Raw genomic sequence first — 22,199 nt, 5'->3', positions numbered from 1 at the left:
CCATGAGAATGGTATCTCTGCACCTAACCCATGTTGTGACGGAACAGGGCACACTTGGTCCCTATAGCCCCCCCCCACCTGTTCTGTTCACCTGCATAATCTGAATGTACTATGCCTAGTAAGATTGTTTGTCTTTTCTTCCCTATGTCTTCCCCTCCCATGCATAGATGTGCTTCGAAACACTTGTGTATAAGTGCATATTAAATAAACAATCAATCAATCAAATACCAGAATCAGCACGGGACTGTGGACTGACTCCCATCCATGCAGTAACCGTAACTTAGTGCACATTTTTCTAAGTGGTCTTGTAAGGTGGGCTCATTTATTAGGCAATATGGCCTTAGGGGGGGATCCCTTCTTTGTTTTGAGCTAAGCAGGCTTCGTCCCAGTTACTGCAGTTATGGGAACCTCACTGTTGCTTTAAAAATATCTATTTTTGTGATTATAATAAAATATGCTTTCCATGCCCTCATCTGTGCCAGCTTCCCCCATTCCCCAGATGGCCTCCTGCCCTCTCCCTTTCCCCCCACAACACACACTGTTTCTGTGATGCAGTTTGTTTTGAGATTTCGGCTATTCACGGATATAGCCAAGGCTACAGAAAGCTTTGTGTTGCAAACTCAGTCCCTGTCACCCTTCAACTCCCAAATGTAACTTGGTGCCCTCTAGCCTGATGCCATTTGCATGTTTTGTGACCTGCAAATAGCTTTTTTCCCTGCGTTTAATTTTCCCATATCCTCGGCTATAACCTTGAATATCTGTTGCATTGAGAGAAAAACAAGATGGCAGCTTTTTCATTTCTGAAAACCATGATCCTGCAATGCACCATGGGAGATTTAACTAGCCATTTTTGAGAAGGGGGCACCCACTCCTCCATCAAATATTTAAATAACTACTGCATAGAATGATCCCAATCCAGGAATGGATTGCGAGTCAACGCTTCATGCCCAAGTTGTTTTCGATCTGGTGCAAATCCGTCCAGCGTTTTGGGCTGTGCGCTTTGGCAAACATTGACCTTGCTTGTCTATGGACGAATGAATAGGAAGTAGTCTGCAACTTTGCAAAAATAAATTCTGTTGTTTCCTTAATAACTTTCTTATTTGTTAATGTATCTTTACAAAGCTTTGCAGTCTGGGGATGCAGGGGGCTGTGAGTACCTAATAACTTTCGACATTTCAGTCAAAGCCGTTTCTTGAATCAAAAGTTATTAACAATAGAATTCTAAATGGTTCCTAGGGGAGTCCGACTCACCTTAACTATAGGGCGGTAATAATATGGGGGTTGGCAGGGCTGAGGGTGAGGTATGGGGGAACTGGGCTTACCCCCATTATAAAACAGAACAAAATATATGAATAAAACAACAGTGAATTTTCAGTGGTGAAACAGTACACTTTGCATATTTCAGGGATGAAACCTCATAGACCCATACCAGCCTTCACTGAATCCCAGGCAGGGCAGGCCAATGTTAAAGACAGCTTTGAGGACAATACAAAGTGGTTTGAACATAAATGTCTGCTCGATGGTAAAACTAGAGAAGAGCCTTTACAGTTAGTGTCATGGTGTCTTATTTTTGCTGCCGTATTTTGCAGGCGATGCATTTGTTGAATGAGGTATTTACTCAGTTGCATGTAGGTGGTATTGCAAGACCAGGGGTCTGCAACCTTTGGCTCGCCAGATGTTTTGGACTAAAACTTCCAGCATCCCTAGCCAGCATTGTCAATGGTGAGGGATGATGGGAGTTGTAGTCCAGCACATCTGGAGAGCGACCAACCAACTAAACACCAGCGCATGGGTAGTCACAATCGTCTGTGGCGTCATCTTGGCCACGTGGTACTCAAATGTTATTTACGTTGTGTTCAACCGCATTGACAAGTGTATACATTATACAACAGGTTAATATTTAACTTCCGTTCACCAACCTCATACGCATGTTACTACATCAGTGTCTGCTTGGCGTAATGGAGATTTATTATTCTTGCTTGCATTAATCGGGCAGATCTATGCCATATATCAGTGGGTTATTTATTTCTTCTGATCTTCCCTTTAGTTGGATGTGGGTTATTATAATTATAATTGTTCTTTTAAAAAGTACTTAATACCAGAGATTGGTTTCTAAGCACGGGATCAGGATTCAAACCTGTGTTGCGCTGCGTTGTCTTGCTTCCAAGACAAACATGTTGCCCCTGAGCTATCCCCCTGAGTCAAACAGCTGCTGCTGATCTCTGTAGACTCTGTACAATTATATCAAAATAAAATGTACTATTATGAGCTACCGTCTAGTAAGCAATATTGTCCTCACTTAATTCCTTTCATACTCTGCACTGTAAGATCAAATACTCTCCTGCACACCCGGCAGACTCTCTTGGCAAGTAGACTTACCATAAGTAGCCAATCCTTGCTCTGTGAGTAGGGGTTACTTCTGTTGACCCTTGGTGTATTTGTTTGTTTATTTTGTTTATTATTTATATCGCGCACCGAACCCTGAGGTAACTGGGTGCTGGAAAACCTTGTGAATTACATACGTGGAAAAAAGCAAGAACACAATAGCAGTTAGGCGGACCAGTGGTTACAGGTAGGTCTGGCATTTATACAATAACATAAGAACAGGTGCATCAGGCAGACAGTGGAGGTTAGGGGTGGTAGCAATATACAGCCGAAAGGGTTCTCATGGGAGTGGCTTGTTGCTCAACCATTTTTTTCCCAGTGTATGAGCACTTCCTAGAATTATGAAAGGACAGCCGATCAGGACATGCAATACATAACACGCTTAATTGCCTTGTTCAAAGTCAAATGTGGACTAAATACCTAAAAACAAGATGGTGTGGAAATTGTAGGTTTGTTGCCTTGCGTTGACTGCAATTACTTTTAAAGGGGATTAAATTAGCTATCTCTCACAGCTGCATCTTATATCAAGAACTCTATATGCAATTCATAATCATCCCTGATGCCACCATATTTTTTTTCTCCATAGTTCCTCTTGTACTGAAGAGTTGTGCAGAGTTTATTGAGACCCACGGAGTTGTTGATGGCATCTATCGTCTCTCGGGAGTAACATCAAACATTCAGAAACTGAGGTAAGTAGCGCGGCTGAACATCTAGCCACAATGCCGCAGTGCAGTGTAACTGATTGAAAACATTGACAATGATACTTCGAGCCCCACTGGAGCGCCACTGACAGTTACTAAAACAAATGGGCACTTGTTCAATATGTATGATATGGTTTTGCACAAATTATGATATGTTTTAATTTACCAAATACTGAGAAGGATGAATACTTTTCCTGACTCCCTCGGGAACCCAAATGGAGGAAAAGGGGGTTTTCAATATTTTACATGCATGAGCTAAAATCCCTTGCTCGCGCAATATGCTTAGTCTGTGAGTGGGTCAGTGTTGGTGCAGATTAATGCTTGTTTCCACAGGTTCTAATGTTATGTAACACACCCGCACCCACTTCTCGGACTTTGAAAGGGTTTTAGGGGATTTCCTATATTATTTACTTCCCAAATACCCATTTATCATTCTGCGGGCAAAAAGCCTAGGTGTGGGAGTTGAGCTTTGCAGTAAACGTATTTGTGTTGGGACAGGTTTTGATGCAAACCCATCTGTTGCTCTTGGAGGTTTTCCAAGTATGTACACCACCAGAGCACTATTTCCCTTGCCCGTGGGTCCGTTTATAGAGAAAATAAGTTTGTGTTTCAAGACCATTCTCTCCATTCTGGGCTCGAAGACTGTCCTGAAAAAAGTTCAGTGATGTAGAAAGAGCAGGTTTTCCAGTAAAATTCGTTGTTTTCTAAAAGCAATCTGGGTTTCTCCTCACTGCTACCTGATAAATCTAGCTGGGCAACTGCAGTTCAGGGAAGCGGTTATAAAAGCGTTTTTTTATATACAGATTATTCCCAGAAGAGCCCAGTGACCGCTTAAGAGGGGCCTAGTCCCCACAACAATCCAGGAATCCTCAATGGTTTACTTTCGGCACACAATGACTTCTCGCGCAACAGCTTAACGGCTGTATCCTCGGCACAGAACTGGCTCCTGGAAGCCACCCTATGTTTGAAGTGTATCAGTGTCACCCTCTTATGCCTAACATGGAAGTTGCCTGTCAGTGCCGCTCTTTGGGTACACTGGTGCTTACATTGCTGGCTTGCAGCCTAAAAGATTCCCAAACCACTCCTCTGTGCTGTGAGGTTTAGTTTAGTTTAGTTTCTTTATTTGTACCGCGCACCGAACCCTCAGGTAACTCAGCGCTTAAAGCTTCTACAGATGTTGCAGAATTTTGCTCCCAATATCCCATAGGACTCCACAGGAATGGGGACCACGGAAGCACCGGCACCGTAATTAACGGTGCCGGTGCTTCCATGACAGTTTGCCTACCGTGGCTGCTGTGTCTGGCAGGGTCTGCCCTGTTGGGCACAGCGGCTCCGGCAGGCAGACTCGTTGTGTGCCGGTCCAGAAAGAACGGTGCCGGTAGGCTTGCCGGCACCGTTGTTTCCGGACCGGCACACTTGTAATGAGGCCCATGGGCCTCATTAGGAGTTTGGTGGTATTTCCGACAGAAACACTGCCAGTCTCCTTTACCATTACTTCCAGATATCAAGTGGAGAAATGACAGCGTTAATCCCCGTTCTTGATTCCATAGGTCTCCATGAAGCTTTTGGAGGAGCTATGGCAGTGGGTAATTCCACCTGCAATAATTCCTCCAGTTTTGGGTGATAACGAGGAGGTAATGCATGATGCTGGAGGTCCCTCCTCCACTTCACCAGCAAACGTGGAGTTTGGCGGTGCAGGAGTGTGGCATTAACATGGCGGTAGCTCTTTGACACTTTTCACACACAGCCAAACTCATAATGAGGCCCACCATGTACAGTTGTTGGCACCATGGTGCCCGGCAATGTTGCATTAGGAAGATTGGAGGTTTGCAGCAAAGCGGAAGGAAGTGAACTTAAGATCATCCTTGACGTCAGCTGAGGTTTCCTGCTGAGGCAGTGTTGTCAAGAATACCCATAGGTGATCAGGCTTGAACTGACATATGGGTTAAGAGGACCACGCCAGAAATGCCGGTTCAACCTGATAGTGTAGACCAGTTTGTTAAGTCCAAATGGGCCAGTTTGATGAGTTACTGCAATGTACAGCTTCTAGTTTTGACCTGTGTTACTGAACAAATAGTTTTTTAAATGCACAATCTTAAACACATTTTGATGCAATATAATGTGCATTTGTATAGCGCCTTTCACCATTGGTATGGTCTCAATGCACTAAAGGTTGAACAGTATTACTCAAATAGTCTGTCACAAAAGTAATGAATTGCAATTTGAGACTGTGGGCCAACTTTTCATTGGTGCCCGAGACTTTTGCATACCCCATTCCGACCCCTTAGGTGATCACTTCTTTTTTCCCCCTAGTATTTTTCCTGTATTTTATCATCACTAAATTCTTTACCGTTTATAGTAAAGACAAACACTTACCAAATGGAACAACACATTATTTTCAGTCTGCATGTAATAATGGCCTCACAAAAATGTCTCCTGACAAAAAAGTTGCCTTTTTTTGCGGAGACATTATTACATTGAACATGCAGGGGAAACCTTGCAACCCCCCATTTTTGTCTTTTTTTAAGAAGCGGAGCAGGGGAGTTCCCTGCAACCCATCCGCATAGATAATGTCACTATGTATACTGTTGCCAATGGCTTTTCCCGGCGACCTTATCTATGGGGACATTATGTATGGGGACATTATTACCTGATACCATTTTTTCCAAAGGATATATAAGGTGAAGGGGAAACAGAAGATGTGTTGAAGGAAAGGTCAAGTCGGAGACACGGCTCTTACAGGGAGACCGGAAGAGTTCTAGACTCGGCGGGCCAACCATTGAGAGAGACATAGGTTCCAAACATTCAGGGCCCCACTTAAGGGAGCCTGGCCCTGAGAGTTTGATGCAATACCCTTAGACTGGTCATGCACACATGTAGGAAGCCCCTCCCCTGAAGAGCTTTAAAGACTCTGCAGTCTAGTTTAAATCCATGTGGAAGGCAACAGGTAGTCGTTACACAAATCGAAGTGAGAGACTCGTCGCCGCAACTGAAACGGGTAACAGGTGAATTTAGCCTGGGAATATTTCCGTTGCTAACAAAACACAGAAATACACTTGCACACCCGATTGTCAGTAAAATTTACAAAAAAATTCTCTTTTTGACTAATGTTCAATGGAATACTTTAACAAAATTTGAGGTGCAGGGGAGAAAGACTCAGCCTTGGTATCTAGGCTGGAATATACTAGGGAACAAAGAAATCCAAATTTTGGAAAGCTACGTCCCTGCACACTTCATGAGGCAATAAGCCTAAAAGATATTATGACAAATCTATCTGATTTAAGGAAAACTTTTTACACATTCAGTGTTTCAACATTAAAGTGACAGTGTTCTGTAATCCAGTTCATTCAAAAAATGACATGCAATAATTTGGTTAGTTTAGAAAAAAAGAGGTCTTCTCCTTTTTATTATTTTCAAGTTGGCTCAACGCATTTCGAGATTCATATTCTCTTCATCAGGGGCATACATTTTCAAATATTTATTTCCACATGGATCTATAAGAAATTAATCAGACATTTATTGATGTTTGAAGGTAAGTGAAAATCAAATAACCAAGTTAAATCACTTTTTTATATCAACAAATCAGAAACAGTTTTGTTTAGATGGGCATCCTATTGCAGGTTGCACTCTGAACCCGACCTTGCTAAGCTACAATAGTTAAAAAAAGAAAGAAACTAAGTGCATGTTATTCATTAGTAACTTGCTACTATGTCACACTGCAGGATGTATAACAAGCAATGGAAGAATTGCAATTGTTTAAAGGTTCCAACACATGAAAAACCTTAAGTCTAGATAATTTGATGGATGTAATATCTTGAGACACAACAATGCCTAAGTTTGAAAAGGAAAAAGGAGAGGAGAAGGTGAACTCACCCTTCTACTAGTTCAATTGTAGAATAGGGTCCAAAGTGAGGGCAGCGGTTTCTGGTGGTGTTGTAGGTAAGTAGCTCCGTTCTCCTATGGGAGAATAAGAGCATTAATGCCTGTAATGTATGTAGGCTCAGAGGTAGCCCAATAGTGTAGGAGAAACTTACTTGAAGAGAGATTCAGAAGGCACAACAGTCCATGGCAGGGATGCGATCAGGAAGCGCTACAATACCCCCAAATCGCTGCATCCAGATCCCTTACCCTCTACATCATCTTGCCCCAGGATTCCATACGCTCCCTAATGATTGCCAGCTTTAGCATCGAACATTCAGATTTATTTTCCCGAGGCAAAACACCTCTTCACAATACCATGCATGGCAATGTTTTCCATGCCATTCGAGAGACGTTAGTCTAGTCCTTATTTTCATATTTCATTCTGAGTCTTGTAGTCCTGGATTTATAAAGGGGAAAGCCTGAACTACAAGTTATAGAATGTAAAGTTAAAACCAGGAATTGGATTAGCATTTCCCGAATGGAATTGATAATATTGGCATGTACCCAATATTAACCAGCTCCACCCCAACGGGTCATCAGCCAGTGACAGTGAACACCTAAGATCGAACCTCGAAACCATATGGACCGGGATATCTACAGTACACTTCAACTCGAACTCAACAAAAGCTGAATCCATCTTGATCAATGGAGGCAAATCCTTGAAACTATTTGGAAACACAATGTGAAACGCAAACCTTGACAACTCCTCTCCAACTCTTTCCATGACCGTCAATTCTCTCTCCTCCACATACACTTTGAAGTTATTTATCAATGAAAACATCATAGAGAATTTCCAGAGGGATTGTCACTCAGGGTATATTGAGAATACTTACAGCCTTTCTCCTCCCAAGAACGTTATCTCTATGGTTTATGTCCCACTGCTTCATCGTCATGTCCCACGTTGATGTGTGTAACATGCTCCTCGCGGGTGCCTCCAGTCCCTCTGTACATGCTGACCTTTGCCTCAGTGGTGCTGACATCAGGCCAACGCAATTTCATCAATATGGCACCCACACACTCAAGGAACTCCAACTCAGGCCCAGGCTCAGGTACAATTCAAGTGCATTACCCTGAAAGTCCTTTACAAAGGCGAACCTTGCTTCCTAAAGGTGACATTGGAGCCACACAGCTGAAATGCAAGTCTTGTGGAGGAGACCCAGAAGACCCACAAACGAAACGGTTCTCTGTCATTCCAACTCATTTACTTTTTTTGTATTTTTATTTGGGGCAGTCCCGGCCCCAAGCCCCTCTTCCCAGTTATTTACTACCTATTCCCTACATCCCCTAACCATTATATCCCCCTTCACACATTTTTCATTGTTTTTTTTGGCCAAAAATCAGCTGCAAAAAACTTCAGCGGAAAAAAATACTGGCGATGAATGAACGTTCTACCAAGAAAAGACCAAGAAACAGGCTTTCTCAGTATACAACCCAACAAGGTGGCCTCCCCTTTACTACTCCACCTGAGGTTTCTCTAGACTGTGAGCATATTCAGCAAAGATCTCAAAGCCCTCATGGACATGTTCCACTATCCTATGACCTAATCTACTACCCCCCCTCCCCGTCCTGCTCCATCCACTCACCTGTCTGTCCCCAAGCATCTAATCGATGCACACCTTCCCTCATGTATTGGAAACCTTCTTTATAATTGTGAACACCCACCTGTAACTCGCCTGCCTGCGATGTGAACTGCTATGTGTCGTGCGATACTGGACCTCGGGGAGAGGTACGCGCCACTTAAATATTTACAATCAAATCAAAAGTTTAATGTCCAAGGTTGTCATTCTGTTTGACAGATATTCTTTATATGTATTTGAAAACCAAAATCACACTATATGGTACATACGAAACATAGACGTATATGAGTCTCTTACACACTGTTGCAGCTATGCATATCTATTCTGGAGTTTATAAAACTTTATTGCACATTATTGTCATCAAAGAGTTGCAGTGAAAGAATAAGCAGGCCACGGATCAATATGTGATCAGAATGAATAACAGCCGCCCTGTGAGTGCACGATAGAATTGCCGCTTGCCGGGCCGGCATCAGTGCCTCGTATCGGCCTATGAAGGCAGTTCCCCCGGGTGCCCCGGAAGGTTCCTTCACTATCCCTCAGTTTATTACATGTGACATATTCCATGGCGGATGTCTTGCCCATGTCCTCAAGCAAATCTTCTGTCCTGAGGATGATTTGAGATTTCTAGTTCTTTAAAACAATTTGTTTTCCACCTGAGATAGCTTTCCTCACCCACTTGACCTGTCTCATAATTTTGGAATGGTCATCTTGTCGTTGAAGGTCACTAGGGTGTCAGTCATAGATGACACAAAGTTTATGCATCCCAGAATTTCGGTCCAGAGCTGTGTGATTTTAGGACACGTGTCAAACTTGAGCCGGACCACCGGAAGTTTCTGGAAGCAGCTCAAGACCTTTCTTTTCTTCTCCGCTTTCTCTCTCTCCCTCCCCTGCTGACCTACCTGTTTGCTGCCTGGCTACCCTCAGAGTCTCACTGGGTACCAGGCTCCTCCATGATCACTCCCCCCTGCATTGCCTCCCGGCCTACTGCGCATTTAGGGCTGTAACTAACCTTTACAGTCCCCTGCCTCCTTGCACTTACCCAGAGCCGCGCTGCCCTGGCTGCCCTTACTCAGAACAATGTTGCCCTGACTGCACTTTACCCTCCCTCTCCCTTACACTTCTCCCTTTCCCATCCCCTGGTTTTTTGAGCTGTCGCACTTGCCCGATCTGAATGACACAAGGTCTAGTAAGATACTTTGTCTTGTCCTCCCTCTGTCTTCCCTCCCTTGTCTTGTCACGCCTTGAAACACTTGTGTATAGGCGTGTTACAATGACATATCACATACGCGTTTGTAGGAGTCTCGCTTCCTGTTGCATTTCAAGCATCGGTCACATGGTAAGAGTTTCATTTGAAACATATTCTCAGTGGGCCATTACAGCCTATATACAATATGTTGCTGCATTGCACAGTCCTGTACACAGATATTGACTTTTGAAATGACCAAGAGTTTACTGCTCAATTTGTCATCACTCACTGTAATACCAAGTTCTCTAGCCCAGTCTCCCTTACATTTCTCAAAGTGGAGCAGGTCGTCGTTACAAATACCTGTGATGGCTGCAGAGAAGGAGCTCACGTTTCTCATTATGATTTTCTGCATAATTGATAAATTCCACATGTTTTACTTTGGGGCCATTAATTCGTTGAGTTCCTTTATTCACAGCATGAGGTTCAGATAACACCAGACTTCTGTCTTTCGGGGCACGTTTTGGGTACCTCTCTGAAAGATAGCAGTGATCTAGAAGGATTATCAATATTGGGTCATCCTCTGTATTCAGTAGGTCACACCCAACTATTTTATGTGTATTTCTGTAACCTTTCTCTAGTGAACTGGAGGTTTATCAATGGACTCCTAAAGCTCCTGCAGTGCATATTTCTGAAAACTTTCTCTTGCTATTTGCCCCGGCAGGGCATATTGCTCTAACTTTTCTCTTGCCATTTGGAGGTTTATCAGCAGAATGCTAAAGCTCCTGCAGTGTGTATTTCTGTAACCTTTCTCTTGATGTTTGGAGGTTTATCAGCAGACTCATGAAACTCCATGCAGTGTGTATTTTTGCACCTTTTGTTTGCTATTTGGAGGTTTATCAGCAGAATCCTAATGCTCCTGCGGTGTGCATTTCTGTAACCTTTCTCTTTCTATTTGGAGGTAATCAGCAGACTTCTAAAGCTCCTGCAGTGCATATTTCTGCACCCTTTCTCTTGATGTTTGGAGGTTTATCGGCAGCCTCCTGAAACCGACCGCTTGCGGTGTGTATTTCTGTACCCTTTGCTTGCTTTTTAGAGGTTGATCAGCAGAATGCTAAAGCTCCTGCAGTGTGTATTTCTGTAACCTTTCTCTTGCTTTTTGGAGGTTTATGAGCCGGATCCCAAAGCTCCCGCAGTGTGTATTTTTTGTAACCTTTCTCTTACTATTTGCAGGTTTAATAGCAAACTCCTAAAGCTCCTGCAGTTTGCAGAGGTGAGCAATGATTTTGCATTTCCACCTGCTCGTTCTATTTCCCCATTTCGATGTCTGGCCTGTTATAAGCTCCAATTTAAAAAGTATGTACCCTTACTTCAGCCTAACAACTCTCTGAACCAACCTTGAAACAAATATAGGTAGATAACAATGGATCGAGAAGATGGATCGATTCATTGTTAACAACCTATATTTGTTTCAATGTTGTTTCATAGAGTCGTTAGGCTGAAGTAAGGGTACACACTTTTTAAATTGTAGTTGAAGATCTTCATTTAGATTGTTGACACATACGAATTCCCACTTAGTAGGAAGGTCTAACACTCGATAGTGGGTTATGCCCATATGAGAATAGAGACTGTTATAAGCTCCAACCGTGCAGCGGGTTGCTCCAGAGTTATGCTTCCCGAATTTTGCTAGATACTTGGGAGACTCAACCCCTATCTGTCCTATGGGATTTGGAGCATTTTAAAGGATACTGGCGGTTTCTTTTTCTTCCACAGAAATCCCAAAAGTAGTTTGTCTATTTGTATTAATCTTCCTCTTATAACTCTGCAATGGTCGCTGACGATGGCATATGGGATTTTCGGGAGAGCTATCATTGTCATCCGATTGAAGTTGCTCTGCGGGCCTCGTAGACTTAACACTGAATCTACCTTGACCCCCAACATCCTTTTCGTGTCATTAGGAACGTTGTTCCCCAATTGTTTCATGAACTTCGTTGCGATTTGCAGGCCAAGACCTTCCTGCCTTCCTCAGGTCCCCTCAGCAGTGTTACCTTCTCCCCGTTAATTTGATACCCCTCCATGGCCAGAGATCGACTCCAGGACGGATGGTGGCGCTCGGTGAAGAGGGGCATGTCTTCCGCAGACATCCGCATTTTTATGTGTACTCGAATCTCTGAATACCTTGACTTTTTTCTTCCTCAATTTTGTAGCCAACATTTCTGAGACCCAATTAAATAGAACGGGAGACCTTGTTTTGTGCTATATGTAGGGTGGACAGACAGTATAGTCTAGTCCAGTTGGTATTATACGAAAATATCATTTAAAAAAAAACGGAATGGTGGAAATTATCAGATGTCGGCTGTACCAAAATTACGAACAGCCTAAAATGCCGAACATTTCAACCATTTGGTTTTCATTCTAGCAAACAAGGGAAGTGAGGTTTGCAGTGGTGTTCCCCAAACCCTTGTACGCTATAATGGAATCGGGGATGGTGGGGGGGACCCCGCATTCAAAACAACAAAGTTTTCGAAAAAAAGAAAACGAAAAATAAGAAAAGGACCCTGCAGCGCCAGTTCCCATTCACGTTAGTGAAGGGAACTGGCGCTGCAGGGACTCAGCGTCACACAGCGAAGTGAACCGCCAAAAGGTAAGTAAGTGGGTGGGAGGAGCGGGGTCTAGAAAACCCATTTAGCTGTGTGGTGCTTATTTCCAATACGAACATTTCGAATTCGACATTTTCGTCTTTGAAATGTTCGTATTCGAAATAATCACGTACATCCAGTCCAGGGTCCAGCAAGGTTGCCAGGGTAAACGTCAAGCAGAGGTTGAAGTTGATGAAACCGCCAGGAACCACACTGATGGATGTTGACACTTGTCAAAGTCATGTGGGTGGGATCCGTAAAAGTGGACTGGGGCCAAGAGGACAAGCAGGAATGAGGCTGGAGCGGATATGATATGATATGATAGAATATGGCATTTATGACGCGCCTTTAGACAAGTGTTTCAAAGCGCGATGAGGCAAGGGAGGGGAAACAAAGGGAAGACAGAGACAATGATCCTACTGGGTCAGGTGACATTGAGATCTCGCAGGTTCAGCTTAGGTGTTGTAGTCTGAGCAATGGGAGATCTCACTGGGATTAGCGGGCTGTCTAGGATAGGCAGAGTCAGTGATTGGATTTGGCTAAACAACACAATGGCTAGACCAAATCAATGGGTATTAAGGCCAAGCCAGCAGGGACCAAGTAGATTCTTTGGAGATAGGGGACTAGAAGAGTGGGAAGAGGGGATAGAAACTGGAAAGCACAGCAAAAGCAGTTGGGTCTCGTGCAATGGACAGGGAGAAGCCAGGAGAATAGTGACTGGACTTAACCAACAGTGGGAGGTTTGCAGGAGAACGTGGCATGCCTAGGTTGCAGAGATCACAAAATTCAATTTTAAGTGCGTTGGGAAGGAAGGAAAGGTCGACTGTGGAATAATGGTCATGATGAACATGAGAGCCTGGGTGTGGGTGAAGGTTGTGGCCATGGCGGTGAGGTAGCAGATGAGACCGCGTCTGCATGAGGGAACAGGCTAGCTCATGGGAATCCTTCTTGTGGTCTCATGCAGAAGGGATTTGACCTAGTAGTTTGGACTGGCTGCCGCTTTTGAGGTTGTCGCCGGCCTACTTTACATATGGCCGTTCCCCCGTTGCGATGGGATGGAAGGCTGAACACAGTGGTCTGAAGGGTTGCCCAGAGCAATGCCAGTGATTATGATTAGTTCAAAACCTTCTAGTTATCACTTGCCAGTTAGTCACCCCACATGAAACAGGTATGCCCAACTGTGGGTCTGGAGTCTGATGTGCCTAAAGACACAAGCTAAACCTCACTGATGCTGCCCACTGAGGCCAAAACATGTCTGAGGTTGCTTGTGCAGATGGGATGTGACCTAGACGTTTGAGTTGGACAACACCTTTTTGGGTCGTACAACGCCTCATTTTCATATGGACTTTCCCCCTTTCTGCAGTGGCCTAGCAGGATGCACAACTATGATCTGACGAGTTACCCAGAGCAGTGCCAGTGGTTATGAATAATTCAAATCCTTTCTGGTATCACTATTCAGTTTTGCAACAGCGCAGGGGACTCACCTGCCTAGCAGTCAAAGGATCTCTGTGGAGAGACCACAGCTTAGCAGAATTGGAACCAGTGTCAGCAGTGTGGGTCGCCCTGTGGTGATTTGATCTCTTATGGTTCAGAGCGGTTAAAAGAGGGCCATCATGCCAGGGCAGACAGTGACATTTAATTTGGTCCAGGCATTGGGAAGCAGAATGGGAAAGTCTGCCATTTTAGGGAGAATACGGTGCCCAATACACTAGTCGGTGTGAATCCTCTGACGGTGACACTGAGCACGCGGGCTGTCAGGGCTTTGCTTCCAGCCTGGTTCAATCACCAGGCACCTTCTACAGATCCATATCCCCTGGAGGCTTGAGGGCCACAGTAAAAAGTACAGATGTAGAGGCTGGGGGTTGAAGCCCTGTTACATGAGGGATCTAGGCTGCAATGTTCACTGCCTGATTGGCACAGGCACAGAGCTGTGAATATGAAACAAAGCACACCTGGAGGACCAGGGTCGGGCTTTGCGACAAGACCTGTACTGTAGCAGCAGAAACTAGTCCGCAGTGAAACAGACAGATTGACTGACAAGCAACCCATCAAGGTCAGCTCATTGTGGAAGTACAATGCAACCCAAACTCTCCTTCCTATATAATGAAAAACACCCCCTCGATAATGACTACCAACCATAGACGGAAACACCCAACCACCAATCAGGAACCAGAGTGAGAGTGTGCACAGCAGACTTCATGTTCGTTTTTGCGCTTTTTCTAAGTGTGCATGCTGGGGCCAACATGACAGCCCTTTGTTGCCCCTTGTGTCTCTTTCCCCATGTGCACTTTGCCACGCTCCTCCAGACCCGCACAAAGTCTGGCAGTTATAAATCTCTAACACACACTGGGCCTCATTACACGGTAGGAGGTAGCCATGGTGCCACTAGCACCATGGCTACCCCCTTACCGCATTCCGGGTCCGGGTTCCCGAAAAAGGGACTTACCGGGTCATTCCAACCTTGGAAGACCCGGTAAATCCACATTCCGGGAACCATTCCCCATTCCCATTCGAGCCCCCATAGGGCTCAATGGGGATGGAGCTAATAACGGTACCGCAATTTGCGGTACCGTTATTAGCTCTGAAGTCCCTTAACGGGTCCCATCCATAATGCCTTGTAAAACCAGGCATTGCGGAAGGGACCCGCTAAGGGACCTCGGAATAGGGTGGTAAGGGATTACCGGTTATGATGTCACAGGAGTCCTCTTCTTTGATGTTATCATTGATATCCTTTAGACATGATTCAAGCTGTTCCATATGTATGTTGTTAACATTCCTTTGGACTACTTTCATCGGTGGGTTTGGAATATTATCTCTAGGTGATGGAGGGGTGATCAGGAAGGTGACACTAAAATGATTGGACCAGATACATGGTTCTGTCTTGTAATCATGTGTATCTAGGTTATTGGTCAATATACAGTCTAGTTGTGCCTGTTTTCCATTGTGGGTTCTCTATTGATGACGTGGAAATCTATATTTTTCAATAGGATTTCTAGATTAATAGCATCTTTGTCTTTTGGATTGCCATACCATCTATCGAGATCGCCGACATCTAGCGTGGCAGAATTTGGACCTTTAAGGAGGTTAAGGAGGTGGGTAAACTCTTCATTAAAGTCTGGAGTAGTAGAAGGTGGTCTATAAACTACTATCAGATTTAGGCAGCTATTTTCAGAGAGAAGTGTTTTAAATGGAGAATGACGTAGATTTGCCTGGGAAAAGAGGGATGGCACATCTTGCAATTACTGCCACTCCTCCTCCTTAGCCAGATTCTCTGTTGGCAAAATGGACACATAATCTTCAGGGACTGTGATATCGCATGTGGGGCCTATTGGTTCTTTGAGCCATGTCTCAGTGATACAAAAAATATCTGTCACTGCAGTCATGAATGCAGCAATAACAGACCGGGGAACCTGATAGAGATGGGCCCAGGAGGCATAGAGGATGCAGGCAAGAACCCACAACGACTATGCAAGCAGCATGGGGGCTGTCCAGAGCATTCACAAACACCCGGGGTGTCCCCAATGCCCCAATGCTTGGAGCATTGCTAAAGGAAACCTGCAAAGGAATGGGAGGGATGATCACAGGAGCTGTTCTGATGCTGGGGATGGTGGTAAGGGCATAGGTGATTGGTCGCACAAGGCCCATGGCGGGTCTTAGAACTGAGGAAGGAGGGAAGTGAAACTGGGTAAACCCACAAGGAAAAACAGAGTTGGCAGGTTGTGTCAGGTGGTCCGGTAAGGTGCCTTGGAGCTCAACACAGTCGCCATTACAGCAGAAAAACAGTACCGCAGTCCCACCATTTCATGAATATTTACTGGAACAAGACCCCAGATTTATTCAGTTCAGCGCTAAGGCAATCTGTCCTTGAGTCTGGTAGGTTGATGTGCAGAGAATAGCCAATGTGCTCGTGGAGCAGTCTTTCCCGCCACCATCCTTTCGCATTGTGAAGCAATCCTAAACACCAAAAAACGTCAGTAATAAGGTGAATGCTTTGCCTCCACTTATTGTGTGTCACTTTGCTTCCAGTAGCACAGCGGTATGCATAAAAAAACCCGTTTAGCCGTCCACTGAAAATGCAAAGCAACCCCTATTTCCTGTAAAGAAAGCAAGGAATACAGGTTCGAACAATACAATAGTGTGCCCCTAGTGGTGCCTTTATGTCACTGCAAGAAAAAATGTATGGTCTCAAAATTATGGCAATAAATGGAGATAGGCTACCTCAGCAAATCAAATCTATGTGAGCACTGCGCCACCCGTAACTGCGCCGATGAAAATGTCGACACCAATTATGGCACAGCGCAGTGATCAAATAGATCACTTTGCCCGCATCCCCCATCCCGCATTCCCCTTCCTGAACCCCCACCACCCAACCCCACTTACATTTAAGGCGGCACACTTCTGTGTTCCGCCTACACTCCTCTATCCCTGCGGCGTCACTTCCTCCCAATAACGTGGGTCAGAGCTGACGCAGCAGGGTGCTTTTTTGTTTTTTTCACTGTCTTGTCCCCCGCTTACCACAAAGTTAAATGGGGGACACTCCCGCAACCCATTTCTCCTGTTACTGCGCTCAAGGAGCGCGGGAGACACCCAAGCAACCCCCTGCTTAGGTGCAGTCGTGGGAGTCAGTATTTTGTGCACCCCCAAAAGTCGCAGTGACTGCGGGGTGCACAAAAAAAAGACATTTCAGTACGATTCCAGCAAATCAATCCCCAACTGACTTGGCTTGCTGAACAAACATACAAGACCATGTTAAAATGTGATTGGTAGAAATAAGGGGCTGATGGCTCAAGAGGCATCGCTATCTCAGAAAACTATGCATGATAGTGGGTGTCAGATAGTGAGAGCATGCAGGAAGATGCTCAGCTACAGTGAGGAAGAGGCAAGATTGCACCTCGTATATGATTTGACCAGAAAACCAACCGACCAAATTCCAATTCAAAGACCAGCTCCAGGAGTGAGGTAACTCCTATACACGGGTCACGTGTCTGTTACAAAGCCTGTTTTTGGGGCTGTCCCTTCTGACAGTTGGCTTGGAATTCCCAGATCATATACCTAGGATTTATAGCGGGCACCTCTAATGCGCTACCTGACCATTCGGGCCTCAACGCTTCAACGGCTTCCCAGACACATCTCGGGGGCCATCGCACAACCATGTTTCCGCTAATCCCCGTACGGCTTCCACGGTAGTAGAGTACACCTCCACTGGAAAATGCTCACGTCTCTGAGCTTTCTTGCTTTGCCTCTTTCTAGACCACCAGTCCACCTGATCAGCTTAGTACCATTACACAAGCAGCCCTACTTATGTAATTATATTCCCCATACATTTCTGCTTCTCCCTGCCCCATTTACATGTTTTGCTGTGTTTACCATGCTTCTTTATTCGCAGACTACAATATGGTTACCCCGGGTGGGGGGACAAGGCACCCTTTTCTCTGTCAACACTTCAACGCCATAAGAGCGCCACGGTGGTGATTGGTGCAGTAGAACAGCACCACAGCATAACCTGACATGCAGCAATAAGTATGGCGGAAGTGAGATACAACGACAAGCCTTCAGCGGAGCTTCTTAATGTGGAAAACTGGTCTGCCACTGTCTGCCAAGTGTCTAGCTCAGAGCTGGAGTCAATGAGAGCAATGTGCTTTACCCGTTAGCAATTCATGTGTGCCGTAGCCATGAAGCTAATTAGTGATAGACGTGTGACATAGCCATGAAGGTACTTGAAGGATCTGCTCAAAGTCTCCCGGATCCAAATTGAAAAGATTGACTTATGAATGCGGGACCTGCCAATTGGTTGTAAAGTTTTTCACCAGACTCTATGGGCTGGATTTTGCAAAGAATATTCTGTCAGCGATAGCCAGACATCTTTTAGTAGCTTAGGAAAGCGATCCGAAGGCGATCCAAAGGCGGGACCCTCCCACAACGAATGCAGGAGCCCAGAATTACCTTGCTTCAAAAATAAGGCACATATCTGAAAAAGATAATTCTAATATTTGCTAAAATAATTCCCAGCAGGCTAACTACCATACCCAATATGTCAAGACCAGCCTGTATTTGTATGGAGTAGGGCCTTCATACGTGACCCTAGATCACTATTTTGCACAATGTCACAGAGGGATCACACCATCTCATTTAGAACCACAATGGAGAAGCATTGGACATGACTTGATATTGTGGCGATGTCCCAGTAATGCGCAGGATGATACAGTCTCCCATGTATTGCACTTCTGGATTCATGAGCATGGGAGAGGTCTAGAGCAGATGCTGATGAATCCACGAGGATGAAAGCGCTTAGAAGCCTTTGCTAAGGGACCCCCGCGCCCGGTTTCTATGCGTGCATCAGCAACTGAGCATGTAGTGTCATTCTTTAGGTGGAGTCGCACAGACTGCATGCATGGATCTATAGAAAGGCAGTGCTGCACTTCAGCTGGTCACCCAGAAACCATGAGATGCTGCAAATATTCAGGGATAAGAGATAAGTTATGCTAGATCTTGTTAGAGCATTTCTCAGCAGGGCCCACTTTTATGGGAAGCCAGTCCTACAAGTTTGCGAAACATGTCCTCTCATGTAGTTATTTTAACGTTTTGAAGCATTGATATTGAATCAATAAAATAAACCAGCATTCCAATAGCATTCTTCTGCTACACAGACGGTTCAGCCTCCAGGGCTAAGAGGCCAACTTGTTGGTGTATGAGCCCTTTACAAGACCTGGGTCCACGGCCGGCCTCAGCACTGCCAGCTCCAGGGGCGAGTCAATAAATGTTGGTGCCCCCACTCCCTTGCCCCGCGTCCTTAGGGCAGCGGAGGTGGGAGCGCCAAATTAAATAGAGCACCGTATTTAATCAAGTGATTAACCCCCGGTCCGTAATGGAGCGGGGAGTTAATCGCTTTAATAGAGCTGCGGCTGTCAAACCAGCACGGGGCTGCCTTTCAAAGGGTGCCCCATGCTGGTTTGACAGTGATGCCCTACTGTGATAAAATGCACCCTGCTCTCTCTGAGAGTGGGCCACATTTCCATTCAATGGGATGCCTGCCGCGCCTTCACCCGCCGTGCAATCTCTGGGGAGCCCTTGAAAGACTCCCCCGAGCTGACATGGCAGGGGGCTAATGGCAGGGTGCCCCATGCTGGTTTGACAGCGATGCCCTATTGTGATAAAATGCACCCTGCTCTCTCTCTGAGAGTGGACCACATTTCCATTCAATGGGATGCCTGCCGCGCCTTCACCCGCTGCGCAATCTCTGGGGAGCCCTTGAAAGACTCCCCCGAGCTGGCACGGCAGGGGGCTAATGGCAGGGTGCCCCATGCTGGTTTGACAGCGATGCCCTATTGTGATAAAATGCACCCTGCTCTCTCTGAGAGTGGGCCACATTTCCATTCAATGGGATGCCTGCAGCGCCTTCACCCGCCGCGCAGTCTCTGGGGAGCCCTTGAAAGACTCCTCCGAGCTGGCATGGCAAGGGGCTAATGGCAGGGTGCCCCATGCTGGTTTGACAGCGATGACCTATTGTGATAAAATGCACCCTGCTCTCTCTGAGAGTGGGCCACATTTCCATTCAATGGGATGCCTGCCGTGCCTTCACCCACCGCGCAATCTCTGGGGAGCCCTTGAAAGACTCCCCCGAGCTGGCATGGCAGGGGGCTAATGGCAGGGTGCCCCATGCTGGTTTGACAGCGATGCCCTATTGTGCTAAAATGCACCCTGCTCTCTCTCTGAGAGTGGGCCACATTTCCATTCAATGGGATGCCTGCTGCGCCTTCACCCGCCACGCAAGCTCTGGGGAGCCCTTGAAATGCTCCCCCGAGCTGGCATGGCAGGGGGCTAATGGCAGGGCGCTCCTGGTGGTCGCCCGGGCAGCCCTGCCTTAAGGCCGGCCCTGCCTTAGTGGCTTTAAGGGGCACCAGGAAGATATGATACTTGAGGCCGATGGAGGTGATATCAAAAAGCTTCCATACCACAGATATGTACCGTTTCTTCCCACATTTATGGCCCTGTTTGAACACTAGACAAGAATTATTTTAAAACCTGCCTGGGCGATTCATCTGGGGAACTAAAATTGCGAGATTATAGAGGAAATCCCAATAATACCCTTTGCAAGGAGTGTATAGCGACAGTCCCGTCGCCCATTTTGCGGTTGAAAGAAGTGACGGATATCCACTTGACATGTTGTCAGCCCAAAGGGCAGCTGAGTAAAAGCTATACAAGAAGCGGCGTGTGCCCAAACCTTATCCGCCAATCTCCAGGTTTGACATATTGTGCTAGGTCCGTAACCTAGAATGGATGACACATATGGGTAACAGGTAGGGTGACCAGACGTCCCGGTTTTGCCTGGACTGTCCCGGAATTGGGTGCTCCATCCCCCTTTCTCAAGATTATTTTTCCATTGGAAAATGCAGAATCCCCGGGTTTTTGGTAGTAGGTCTTCATAACTGTGGGAGGATAGCTCAGCGGCAACGTGCTTGCCTTGCAAACAAGACGACACAAAGCACCACAGGTTCAATCCCTGGGTCTGTGCTTAGAAACCTTTGGGAATTAAGCAAGTTATAAATACGCAACAAAGACATATTCCTATAACAGCGCCTCGATGCCCCCGGGCTGTGTGAGCGCTTTAAAAAGGCAAATAAATAAAAATAGCTGGCAGGCAGGAATGCACAATCTCAGACAGAAGAAATGCTGTGTTTTACGAAATAAGATAGTCATAGTTTGTGAAAATAATAGGTGGTTAGTCCACCAGTAACACTTAAACCTCCAGGCGTATATACAACATGGCCGCCTAGGCCTAGGGCAGCAGAATTCCAGAGGCGCAGCATTTTATTGGTTTATTTTTAATTTACAGTTTCTCATTTTTCAAATAGCTAGTTTTGTTTTTTTAATCTGGCGGATTCACAACTTTTGAGCTGTTAGCTGTCATTCCACTCTGACAGCAGCTAAAGTCTTTGATGTCCAAACTCTTGAATAGATGCTTGATATTTGCAAAAGCTTTATTGTTAGGGTGACTTTTTTTTTAAGCCAAAAGGAAACACTCATTAAACCCAGCGTGCTTTAGGTATTTAGTGATTCAGTCATACAACTCTCGCAGTCATATAGGACAGATAAAAAGCTCTTTGGTCATTCTTATCTTCCCAAAATGCTCTTTAATATGCAAATCAGCCAAAACCTCATTGGTTTTATTGTTGCCACTTCATATCATCTTTGATGTTCTTTCTAATCAATACACACATACAACAATCACTTGTATATTCAAATGCACAACGGGTGTTTTTGAAACCATATTAAAAATTAGGGTTTTCCCTTCAGAAAAGTAAAGGTTAAAAATTCTGCATCATTTTAAAATATTAAACACATGCCTATGCATAAGTCAAGCATGAAGGACCTCCCACAGATGGATCTAAGATGATGTTGAGAGGAAAGCACTCATTTCCCTCCCTAGCCTCAAATGTCAGAGGTCTGTGGCCACCCAAAAGGTGCAAGCATGAAATAGACCATAGAGAAGTTCAAATGGCGATGAGTAAATCTGAATGCGCAGGTGCATCAAGAAACCTGTGTAAGGATAATACCCAAAGCCATAGAAGGGTGAGGACAAAAAGTATGTGCTAAACATACACACTTTTTCACAACTGTAAAGGTGTCCCGTAAAGATATCCATTCGGCCATCTTTACGGAAGCTGCTCCGTGCTAAGCGGGTAAATGGCATCCCTGCTGGGCTTATCATACGTCTTCCATGACGTTCTGCTGCACGCTCAGTACTAAGAGGAGAATCAACTGCAAAGTATGTCACACAATGCATCACTGATAC

At 45.3% G+C, this 22,199-nt stretch overlaps 1 protein-coding gene across 1 annotated transcript in view; it reads left to right on the top strand.

Annotated features, from left to right (window-relative positions):
- The window catches only part of ARHGAP31 (Rho GTPase activating protein 31), a 603,437-nt gene that overhangs the window by 277,632 nt on the left and 303,606 nt on the right, over positions 1-22,199 (top strand). Inside the window, exon 2 of the mRNA XM_069635924.1 lies at positions 2,972-3,074. Coding sequence (XP_069492025.1) covers positions 2,972-3,074 — 103 coding nt within the window. The remainder of the gene's footprint in view (positions 1-2,971; positions 3,075-22,199) is intronic.

The sequence above is a fragment of the Ambystoma mexicanum genome, chromosome 7p, assembly GCF_040938575.1.
Source record: "Ambystoma mexicanum isolate Mex_15411 chromosome 7p, UKY_AmexF1_1, whole genome shotgun sequence".
NCBI classification, from domain to species: domain Eukaryota; kingdom Metazoa; phylum Chordata; class Amphibia; order Caudata; family Ambystomatidae; genus Ambystoma; species Ambystoma mexicanum.
This window is presented reverse-complemented; position numbering and strand designations above follow the sequence as displayed.